The sequence below is a fragment of the Oncorhynchus mykiss genome, chromosome 19, assembly GCF_013265735.2.
Source record: "Oncorhynchus mykiss isolate Arlee chromosome 19, USDA_OmykA_1.1, whole genome shotgun sequence".
NCBI lineage: Eukaryota > Metazoa > Chordata > Actinopteri > Salmoniformes > Salmonidae > Oncorhynchus > Oncorhynchus mykiss.
In genome coordinates, this window is record NC_048583.1 from 22,775,984 (window position 1) to 22,788,530 (window position 12,547).

Below are 12,547 nucleotides of genomic sequence, written 5' to 3' on the forward strand. Positions count from 1 at the left end.
TTGACCTGTGAGTCAAAACCAGTGCAACAGCACAGCAGCTTTGACTAAACGACGGCGATTGTGTTCTTTCTTTGTCCTTTTTGGAACATCTTAAAAGATCTACAATCGATCTAAAAACAGTAATAAATGCTTTTATTAGTGGACATTTGATCAAATGTTTGCTTCAAAGAGGACATGTGACATGATAAGTATAGGCTTATATCTAAACACTAGACAAATATTTATTGAACCTTTAGACAAATATTTAGACAAATATTTATTAGACAAATATTTATTGAACTAGGCAAGTCTGTTAAGAACAAATTCTTATTTACAATGACGGCCTACCACGACCAAACCCAGACGACGCTGGGCCAATTGTGTGCCGCCCTATGGGACTCCCAATCACGGCCGGATGTGATAGTCTGGATTCGAACCAGGGACTGTAGTGACGCCTCTAGCACTGAGATGGGCCCCCACTCGGGAGCCCAAAATATATAACATATACAGTACACAGACACACCTACTCATTCAAGGGTTTTTCTATGTTTTTACTATTTTCTACATTGTAGAATAATGGTAAAGACATAAAAACTATGAAATAACACATATGGAATCATGTAGGAACCAAAAAAGTGTCAAACAAATAAAAAAAGAAAAAGGGGGAAGCTTGCAAGCAGAAGAACACCATCCCAACAGTGAAGCACGGGGGTGGCAGCATCATGTTGTGGGGCTGCTTTGCTGCAGGAGGGACTGGTGCACTTCACAAAATTGATGGCATCATGAGAAATGAAAGTTATGTGGATATATTGAAGCAACATCTCTAGACATCAGTCAGGAAGTTAAAGCTTGGTCGTAAATGGGTCTCCAAATGGATAATGACCCCAAGCATACTTCCAAAGTTGTGGCAAAATGGCTTAAGGACAACAAAGTCCAGGTATTGGAGTGGCCATCAAAAAGCCCTGACCTCAATCCTATAGATAATTTGTGGGCAGAACTGAAAAAGCGTGTGCGAGCAAGGAGGCCTACAAACCTGACTCAGTTACACCAGCTCTGTCAGGAGGAATGGGACAAAATTCAACTCATTGTTGGAAGCTTGTTTCTACCCAAAATGTTTGACCCAAGTTGAACAATTTAAAGGCAATGCTACCAAACACTCAATTAGTATATGTAAATTTCTGACCCACTGGAAATGTGATTAAATAAATAAAAGCTTAAATAAATAATTCTCTCTACTATTAATCGGACATTTCACATTCTTAAAATAAAGGGGTGATCCTAACTGACCTAAGACAGGGACTTTTACTAGGATTAAATGTCAGGAATTGTGAAAAACTGAGTTTAAATGTATTTGGCTAAGGTGTACGTAAACTTCGGACTTCAACTGTATGTGGCAGGGTCTACAGACTATCACGGATTACAAAAAGAAAACCAGCCCCATTGCAGACATCAACATCTTGCTCCCAGACTAATTAAACAACTTCTTTGCGTGCTTTGAGGACAATACAGTGCCACCAACATGGCCCGCTACCAAAGACCGTGGGTTCTCCTTCTCCGTGGCCGACGTGAATAAAACATTTAAACGTGTTAACCCATGCAGGGCTGCCGGGCCAGACGGCATCCCTAGCCGCGTCCTCAGAGCATGCTCAGACCAGCTGGCTGGTGTGTTTACTGACATATTCAATCAATCCCTATCCCAGTCTGCTGTCCCCACATGCTTCAAGATGGCCACCATTGTTCCTGTTCCCAAGAAAGCTAAGGTACCTGAACTAAATGACTATTGCCTCGCAGCACTCACTTCTGTCATCATGAAGTGCTTTGAGAGACTAGTCAAGGATCATATCACCTTCATGCTACCTGTTACCATAGACCCACTTCAATTTGCTTACCGCCCCAATAGGTCCACAGACGATGCAATCACCATCACTATCCCTATCCCTATCCCATCTGGACAAGAGGGATACCTATGTAAGAATGTTGTTCATTGACTACAGTTCAGCATTCAACACCATAGTACCCTCAGCTCATCATTAAACTTGAGACTCTGGCTCTCGACCCTGCCCTGTGCATTTGGGTCCTGGACTTCCTAATTGGCCGCCTCCATGTGGTGAAGGTAAGAAACAACATCTCCAGTCCGCTGATCCTCAACACTGAGGCCCCACAAGGGTGCGTTCTCAGCCCTGCTACTGTACTCCCTGTTTACCCACGACTGCGTGGCCATGCACACCTCCAACTCATGTTTGCAGACGACACTGCAGTGGCAGACTTGATTACTAACAACAACTAGACAGCCTAAAGGGGGGAGGTGAGGGCACTCAGAGTGCGGTGTCAGGAAAATATCCTCTCACTCAATATCAGCAAAACAAAAGAGATGATCATGGACTTCAGGAAACAGCAAAGGGAGCACCCCCCTATCCACATTGACGGGACAACAGTGGAGAAGGTGGAAAGTTTTAAGTTCCTCTGTGTACATATCATCGACAAACTGAAATGGTCCACGAACAGACAGTGTGGTGAAGAAGGCGCAACAGCGCCTCTTCAACCTCAGGAGGCTGAAAAAATGTGGCTTGTCACCGAAAACCCTCACTAACTTTTACAGGTGCACAATTGAGAGCATCCTATCGGGCTGTGTCACCGCTTGGTACGGTAACTGCACCCCCCCACAACCCCAGGGCTCTCCAGAGGGTGGTGCGGTCTGCACAACGCATCACAGGGGGCAAACTACCTGTCCTCCAGGACACCTGCAACACGTGATGTCACAGGAAGGCAAAAAAGATAGTCAGGGACAGGGACATTTCTGGTTACATGTACATTGAACAACACAGTAGCTTTTCGGCATGTTTTGTTATTTCTGTATAACTATTAACCATTGTAAAAGAGTTGGCTCTTTTACAATTGGGGTCAATAAGAAAGAAAATGTGTTTAGTGGGTGTGGTTGAAGATAATTCCTTATTACGTGATTCTCGAGTATACTGTGCATTATAGGGAAATAATGCACACCCTATAATTCCCTGCAAGACAATCAGAAACGAGTATTCAACAATGTCATGATATAGTTAAGCAATAAGGCACCTCAGGGGTGTGGTATATGGCCAATATACCACGGCTAAGGGCTGTTCCAGCACGACGCAACGCGGAGTGCCTGGATAAAGCTTTTAGCCGTGGTATATTGGCCATATATCGCAAACCCCCGAGGTGCCTTATAAACTGGTTACCAGCGTAATTAGAGCAGTAAAAATACATGTTTTGTCATACCTGTGGTATACGGTCTGATATACAGCCAATCAGCATTCAGGGCTAGAACCACCCAGTTTATAATCTATTCTACCTAGGATTTGTTTATATCATTTGATTGTGGCATTTAAATAGGTTGGTTTCGTTGCGTAGTCTTTCTTTTACACTGTATAATAACGTTTGATGGTACTGTTTTCATAAACAACGCTGTCTTCAGCGAGCAACCCTAATTTCTTCCTCAGTGGTCAGTTGCCGAGTGAGTATTTTTGTCCTTGAGCTCCCATTGGACACATTCGATGTCAATTTGATGAAGAATGTTTTCAAGAATGGAGCCGCAACGTAACATCTGCAAACTGTGAAGGTGCCGTGTTGATTTAGACATAACAGTTTACATTGATAAGGAATCGTGAAGAACTGGTCGTAAAAATGGTATGTAAACATCAACATATTAGATTTCACGGCGACATTTGATTTCCATGGTTATTTTGATGTGTAGTGGTGCGTTTTCCCGTATGAGAACGAGCTATCAGCCTATGGCTACAATATCTGTTCACTGTAAATTAACACTGAAATTCGTGATGCGAGTGCGATTTTATCGTTCTAATATTCATGTTGCATCAATGAAAACATTATTTGCTGTTGAACAAGTCATTCCAATTTACAGTGGAATCATAACACTATCATCACTCTACATTTTTGACATACTTGTATTTTCTGATTTATGTTTCTCTATTTCTGTTTTATATCCGTTTTTAGTATGGTTTTGTCAATCACGCCTTGGAACTACTTGTATTACGAAATTATGGCGAAGACGTGTGGGAAGACATCAAGTGAGTTCAAAGATTTGTTTTGTATTTGTGATTGACACAGGGCATTTGCATACCATAATTCAAAGCAGAAAGTGAAAATAAACCTAAATGTGACCATGTTGCAAAATGCAAAACAAGGAATCAGCAGGTATGTTCAGTAGATAGATATGTTAGTAACACATTAAGTTGTTCCTATAACTGTGTGTAGCAGCATTGTAGTAACACACTTTACACACATGAACGCATAGATTTTGTATTGTAGATATGTGGTAGGAGAGTAGCTTAGTGGCTTGAGGGCAGACAATGTGTTGTGAAAAGTTTTATGAAATGTACGATTTTAAATTGTAGATAACTGCCTTAATGTTACTTAATACATACAAATTACACTACTGCTTAACTAATTACTATGTAATAACAATTGCTTACTTTACATTTTAATTTAAGTTATTACACTTTAATTGTGTTTACTACATTGTCTTGACCACACCTTTATGTAACCTACCAATATGACATGGATAATAATGCAAAAATATGTCAATTAACCATATTATAGTTTTGAAATCAATAATCTCCCCCTATTGCTAGACAAAGTGGATAACGAATGGCCATGTCATGACCAGCAGATATAGTGGGCCTATCTAACTTATACCATGTGACCATAAATCACCATAAATCACCAGCAAACATAAAAGAAAACTATATATATAATTCATCAATTCATTATTAAATGACACCACTATAAGGCGAGCCATATTTTTACTCATCATTTCATTTTCATTAGCTTTCCAATAGTGGTGATAAAGGGAGGTTGTTGCATTATGATAACAAAGTGCTCAAATATTTGGCAAGATCCAAGTTTATTTTTCTTCCTCAGTCTTTGCTGTTCCAGGACCTAGACTTCCATCCCATCCTATCCTATAAGAACAGAGGCATAGCTGCCTCTCCGAAAAACGTGTTTTGAGGATTCTGGTCATTTTTATCGCCCAAAAACATTGTGCTGCAATATTTCTCAACCTTATCTTGGCTGACGTAATTCAACATTATTACATGCGTAAATATTCAAGCTAGGTTTTATTTTCAGATCTTGCATCTCAGAGCAATTGAAAAAGTAATTCTTATTTTCACTACATTTTTATGTTTGTTCAGCAGATCACATGCTCAGAGAAAGTGGTTGCTAGCCAGCACAGCAAATCAGTATTTTTTTCTCAGATCAATTCGGTAATCAGGTCAAATAGACCTCATTAGGATATATAACAGGCTTATTTATTAGCATGCCAAATACATTTTCTCATTGTAACTTCTAAATATAGATAATCCTACGATGCAGTTAGTGCTCAAAGGTAGATTAAGGGTACTGCAACATTCATGAAGGTGTCATGACTGTTTTCATAATGTTGTTATGAATGCCTTATGTATACCCCCATAAAGTAAAGTGATACTGATTGTTTTTGTTTGGACCAAATAAGTGTAGCTATCACTTTACTGAAGGATCCTTATGTATGATTCATTTAAGGCTTTTATAACAGCTATTTAAGATGTTATAACATCAGCCATAGGCATAAACAATGGCATACAATGTTATGAAGCTTGTTTTAATGGATACTATAGAGGACAAGCGAATATGTTGTCGTATGCTCTTGTCAACTGCCTCTTTATTACATAGGTAATAATCACATGTTAATATGATATCTAATAATTGCATTTTCTTCTTTCCTGTTATCAGAAGGGAGGCACAACTCGATGTAGAGGGTCAGTTCCTTGTCAGAATCATATATGAAGATGCCAAAACATATGACCTTGTTGCTGCTGCAAGCAAAGTTCTCAGTACGTTTTTTAATCATGTTTTGAAATGCAAGATGCTTTACTTGAACCAGTTTATTCCTAACATAATTGTATGGCATCACTTTAAAATATGCTACCCTTTATAAAGGGTAACTTATTTAAAAGTGTTACCAATGGGACTGAGATGGTGTATTTTTTTTATCTTGCAGAGATTGATGCAGGGTGTATCCTACAGATGTTTGGGAAGATGTTTTTTGAGTTTTGCCAAGAATCAGGGTATGACACCATCCTGCGTGTTTTAGGCTCCAATGTCCGTGAATTCTTGCAGGTAAGCACTCCAGTTCCCTTCTTAATCTTTCTTCAGTTAACAGATACTCATGTAAAACAATGTCCTCTTCAATGTCATGAATGCTTCAACGTAAGTTAAATATGACCTATATTTCAATTGTACAGTGCCGAAACAATTCTGTGACCGCCCCCTCGTCTTTGGATATGGGGGAGTTGACCATGTAATTCAAATAGGACAGTGGCAGTTTGATTTGCCAAGACCGAACCCTCTGTTTACAAATACAAAATGTAGGGCTTCACTTTGGGTTGAAACAGAGATAAAGGAGTGAGGACTGGAGTTATGTAACCTTGTTCTAAAGGCTTGCTTTAGGCCTGCCTTGCCTGCTCCCAGATCAGTTTATGCTGTGTAGCCAACTCCTATGGTGTTTGGTATGACAATGACCACAGGAGTTGGCTATATAACACAAACTGATATGGGACCAGTCTAAATGGAATCTTAATGGAGAGAAACTACTATTTCAATCATTTATGCAACCCCCATACAGAATCTGGATGCCCTCCACGACCACCTAGGTACCATCTACCCTGGGATGAGGGCTCCGTCCTTCCGCTGCACAGACGCGGAGAAGGGCAACAATCTGATCCTGCACTACTACTCGGAGAGGGAGGGGCTCCAGGACATTGTGATCGGCATCATCAAGACGGTGGCCCAACAGATCCACGGCACAGAAATAGAAATGAAGGTGTGCTGTTTAAAATAAAATAATAACTATTATTACTTAAAAGCCTTTAAAAAAAAAGCCTAAAATGACATCTTGATGCCATTTGAAAGGAAACACTTTGAAGTTTGTAGAAATGTGAAATTAATGTAGAGGCAGCAGGGGTTCAAACTGTAGAAGCCATTTTCTACTTTTGAATTAAAAAATGTATTTTATCAAACAAAACTATGCTACGTTTTATCTCTGGGACCCTCAGGATGACAAATCAGCATAAGATCACTGAACGTAAGTACATTATTTACCTTCAGAGGTGAATGTATAAAACCAGTTGCTGTGATACAAGTTTGTTGTTGTGCACTATTCTCAAACAATAGCATTTTTTTTACTTTAATAGCTACTGTAAATTGGGTAGTGCAGTTATATTAACAAGAATGTAAGCTTTCTGGCCATATAAGACATGTCTATGTCCTGGAAAGTTAAAGGGATAGTTTGGGATTTTGGCAATGAGGCCCCTTATCTACTTACCCTTATCTACTTCCCCAGAGTCAGATGAACTCGTGGATACCATTTATATGTCTCTGTATTCAGTATGAAGGAAGTTATAGGTAGTTTTGCGAGCCAATGCTAACTACTGCTAGACCTAACTCGGGCACTGTTTTTTGTGTGCCTTGGAAGTTATTTGGATTCTGTGCTGCTTGGGGTTCTTACCTTCAGTCCAAAATGGGACAGTGGCCGACTTTCAAATGCCCCTCTCCATTCAGGAGTTGTTTGGGTCTGAGCAACTGCTAGTGTTGGTCACTCAGTGGGCAGTTTTTGATCTGAGATGCTGGTGGGTCTCTGTTGACTTGGGTCAGATGTCTATGAAAGGGGCAGAATGTTAGTACACTCAGAAGGTGACGTAATACAACTACCAAGTAGCTAGTAGTTATAGTGTAAGATACTGTATTTTAAAGTGTCTAACCATTATTAGACTGATATAAGTGTCATGATAGTTTTAAAGCTAGGAATATGTGATTAAGTTATGTACCTTCTTTATAGCATAGTAGTCCATGCAGCAAACACCAGGTGGAATTAGTATATACCATTGGTGTAGACTTGGATAGTCCTTTCAAAAATATTGTCTCTGAGCACATAGGTTACCTCCTCATTTTCAGAGAAAGCCAACTCTACTTTCAATCCTAATCATATCGCAGAGATAGGTGTCCGCATGTATTTTTTATCTCCCAAGCTAGGCGTAAAATTAAATGGGGGAGCTGAATTGACAGACCCTGCAAATATGACACCAGATTTTCTGGAAGTGTTATTCATTGTTGCCACGGAAACCGTGTGCGTCAAGCCATTGACGTCAGTGTATAGACTAAAAAGGACTTGTTGTGGCCAGGCAGTAACCCTCACAAGAACATCACTGTGTTTAAAACCATCATACCAAACCTTAGATATTTATATAAAGACATACAGTATTTCGATGTCTATGCGTTTACCAATCACCCACCGGTATCTCTTACTCTCTTGCCATAATGGGTGGACTGGCGGACATTTTGAGTGTCCCCATAAAGTAAAGCAGGATATAAACACAGGAAGCATAGCATGCACTCATTCTAATTTTATGTTTGCACCTTCCTCCCTTTTATGAAATCCATTCTTCCTTCACCAGGTGATCCAGCACAAGAGTGAGGAGTGTGACCACATCAAGTTCCTGATCGAGGAGAAGGACTCGGAGGAGGAGGCCTTCTATGAGGATCTGGACGGCTTCGAGGAGAACGGCACGCAGGAGACCCGGATCAGCCCCTACACCTTCTGCAAGGCCTTTCCCTTTCACCTCATGTTCGACAGGGACCTGATGCTTACTCAGTGCGGCAACGCTATCTTCCGTGTGCTGCCGCAGGTTTATGTCTATTTAGCTATAGGACATTGAGATTTTATGTGTGTAAATAACTACTCTTATACTGCATTATGAATGCATTATAACTCAGTAGGAGTGTGTTTATAATGCACTGTAGATATGGGCTTCACAGGTAGCCTGCAGTTGTAATGCAAATATGTGGTTATAATCTATTGTAAGACACAAGTATGTATGACCCCCTTATGAAGTGTTTTGCTGTTGTATTCCTTAGCTCCAGCCAGGCATCTGTAACCTGCCCTCCGTGTTCTCTCTGGTGCGTCCACACATAGACTTCAGCTTCCAAGGCATGCTCTCCCACATCAACACTGTCTTCGTTCTGCGAAGCAAGGTATGCCAAGAATACTCACAACTAAAACTTTTCGCATTTTAATTGAATGTTAAAATTCCATCACAAAAAAAATTGAGGAACTAGATAGAAAACTACATTTATATTTTCTGTGTGTCCTGGCTGCTTGTGTGTCCATGCGTGTGTGTCTGTGTGTGTCTCTGCCTGTGTGTGTGTGTGTGTGTAAATTATGTCTTTCCAGGAGGGCCTCTTGAACGTGGAGACTTCGGAGAACGAGGATGAGCTGACTGGTGCTGAGATCAGCTGCCTGAGGCTGAAGGGACAGATGATCTACCTGCCCGAGGCGGAGAACATCCTCTTCCTCTGTTCTCCCAGGTTCTGCTGCTGTGATGTTAGACAAAAACAATGTGCTGTTCTAGGCTGCGTTCCAAATGGGCACATGAAGCTCTAGTCAGAAGTTGTGCACTATGTAGGGAATAAGTTTCCATGTGCCCTGGTCAAAAGTAGTGGACTGTGTCAGGAATAGGGTGCCATTTGGGATGTAGTCCTAGACTTGGCTGGGCTGGGCTAGATGGATGTCTCTTGGTTGGTGTGTGAAACCTAAATTGGATTCAAAACCACAGCTACTGTAGTGCAGCAGATGGTCTGGTCTTAAGGGGCCAATCTACAGTGGAAACAAAAATCTAACCCCGCCTTTGCTTTGGTAAAAAGCTGAGGGATGGATCTAAAAATGTAACTACTCTCAGATTCAGACAGAGCTATGGCTGCAATGACTGACTATCCATTATATAAAAAAATATAGTTTTAACTATGTTTTGAGACTATACAGTGTTTGTTTACATTTACAATGTTTAATAACATTGGAGTAAAACAAGGTTCTATTTGGGTTCTGACAGGGTGTCACAGTTGAAATAAGCTCATTAGGATTTTAAGTGATATTCAAGAATCAGTGTATACATGCATACATGCATGCATACATACATACATACATACAGTGCCTTGCGAAAGTATTCGGCCCCCTTGAACTTTGCGACCTTTTGCCACATTTCAGGCTTCAAACATAAAGATATAAAACTGTATTTTTTTGTGAAGAATCAACAACAAGTGGGACACAATCATGAAGTGGAAAATTGGATATTTCAAACTTTTTTAACAAATCAAAAACTGAAAAATTGGGCGTGCAAAATTATTCAGCCCCCTTAAGTTAATACTTTGTAGAGCCACCTTTTGCTGCGATTACAGCTGTAAGTCGCTTGGGGTATGTCTCTATCAGTTTTGCACATCGAGAGACTGACATTTTTTCCCATTCCTCCTTGCAAAACAGCTCGAAATCAGTGAGGTTGGATGGAGAGCATTTGTGAACAGCAGTTTTCAGTTCTTTCCATAGATTCTCGATTGGATTCAGGTCTGGACTTTGACTTGGCCATTCTAACACCTGGATATGTTTATTTTTGAACCATTCCATTGTAGATTTTGCTTTATGTTTTGGATCATTGTCTTGTTGGAAGACAAATCTCCGTCCCAGTCTCAGGTCTTTTGCAGACTCCATCAGGTTTTCTTCCAGAATGGTCCTGTATTTGGCTCCATCCATCTTCCCATCAATTTTAACCATCTTCCCTGTCCCTGCTGAAGAAAAGCAGGCCCAAACCATGATGCTGCCACCACCATGTTTGACAGTGGGGATGGTGTGTTCAGCTGTGTTGCTTTTACGCCAAACATAACGTTTTGCATTGTTGCCAAAAAGTTCAATTTTGGTTTCATCTGACCAGAGCACCTTCTTCCACATGTTTGGTGTGTCTCCCAGGTGGCTTGTGGCAAACTTTAAATGACACTTTTTATGGATATCTTTAAGAAATGGCTTTCTTCTTGCCACTCTTCCATAAAGGCCAGATTTGTGCAATATACGACTGATTGTTGTCCTATGGACAGAGTCTCCCACCTCAGCTGTAGATCTCTGCAGTTCATCCAGAGTGATCATGGGCCTCTTGGCTGCATCTCTGATCAGTCTTCTCCTTGTATGAGCTGAAAGTTTAGAGGGACGGCCAGGTCTTGGTAGATTTGCAGTGGTCTGATACTCCTTCCATTTCAATATTATCTCTTGCACAGTGCTCCTTGGGATGTTTAAAGCTTGGGAAATCTTTTTGTATCCAAATCCGGCTTTAAACTTCTTCACAACAGTATCTCGGACCTGCCTGGTGTGTTCCTTGTTCTTCATGATGCTCTCTGCGCTTTTAACGGACCTCTGAGACTATCACAGTGCAGGTGCATTTATACGGAGACTTGATTACCCACAGGTGGATTGTATTTATCATCATTAGTCGTTTAGGTCAACATTGGATCATTGAGAGATCCTCACTGAACTTCTGGAGAGAGTTTGCTGCACTGAAAGTAAAGGGGCTGAATAATTTTGCACGCCCAATTTTTCAGTTTTTGATTTGTTAAAAAAGTTTGAAATATCCAATAAATGTCATTCCACTTCTTGATTGTGTCCCACTTGTTGTTGATTCTTCACAAAAAAATACAGTTTTATATCTTTATGTTTGAAGCCTGAAATGTGGCAAAAGGTCGCAAAGTTCAAGGGGGCCGAATACTTTCGCAAGGCACTGTACATGCATGCATACAGTTGAAGTCGGAAGTTTACATACACCTTAGCCACAAGTTAGCCCATTCCTCCTGACAGAGCTGGTGTAACGGAGTCGAGTTTGTAGGCCTATTTGCTCGCACATAGTTTTTCAGTTCTGCCCTCAAATTTTGTATAGGATTGAGGTCAGGGCTTTGTGATGGCCACTTCAATACCTTGCCTTTGTTGTCCTTAAGTCATTTTGCCCCAAGTATGCTTGGGGTCATTGTCCATTTGGAAGACCCATTTGCGACCAAGCTTTAACTTCCTGCTTTGACTTACTGATGTCTTGATGTTGCTTCAATATATTCACATCATTTTCCTTTCTCATGAAGGCATCTATTTTGTGAAGTGCACCAGTCCCTCCTGCAGCAAAGCAGCCACACAACATGATGCTACCACCCCCGTGCTTCACTGTTGGGATGGTGTTCATCGGCTTGCAAGCCTCCCCCTTTTTCCTCCAAACATAACGATGGTCATTATGGCCAAACAGTTCTATTTCTTTTCATCAGACCAGAGGACTGAAAAGTACGATCTTTGTCCCCATGTGCAGTTGCAAGCCGTAGTCTGGCTTTTTTTATGGCGGTTTTGGAGCAGTGGCTTCTTCCTTGCTGAACTGCCTTTCAGGTTATAGGACTCGTTTTATTGTGGATATAGATCATTTTGTACCTGCTTCCTCCAGCATCTTCATAAGGTCCTTTGCTGTTGTTCTGGGATTGATTTGCACCTTTCTCAGCCAAGGTACGTTCATCTCTAGGAGGCAGATCGTGTCTCCTCCCTGAGTGGCATGACGGCTGGGTGGTCCCATGATGTTTATACTTGCGTACTATTGTTTGTACAGATGAACGGGGTACATTCAGGCATTTGGAAATTGCTCCCAAGGATGAACCAAACTTGTGGAAGTCTACAATTTTTGTTCTGAGGTCT

General features: G+C 40.9%; 1 protein-coding gene across 1 annotated transcript in view; it reads left to right on the forward strand.

Annotated features, from left to right (window-relative positions):
* Positions 1–3,461: 3,461 nt before the first annotated feature.
* LOC110497489 (guanylate cyclase soluble subunit beta-1) overlaps positions 3,462–12,547 on the forward strand; it is a 51,107-nt gene continuing 42,021 nt past the window's right edge. Inside the window, exons 1-8 of the mRNA XM_021573619.2 lie at positions 3,462–3,642; positions 3,970–4,043; positions 5,746–5,846; positions 6,014–6,132; positions 6,638–6,835; positions 8,466–8,696; positions 8,926–9,042; positions 9,242–9,375. Of these exons, the coding sequence (XP_021429294.1) occupies positions 3,640–3,642; positions 3,970–4,043; positions 5,746–5,846; positions 6,014–6,132; positions 6,638–6,835; positions 8,466–8,696; positions 8,926–9,042; positions 9,242–9,375 (977 nt within the window). The 5' untranslated portion in view covers positions 3,462–3,639. The remainder of the gene's footprint in view (positions 3,643–3,969; positions 4,044–5,745; positions 5,847–6,013; positions 6,133–6,637; positions 6,836–8,465; positions 8,697–8,925; positions 9,043–9,241; positions 9,376–12,547) is intronic.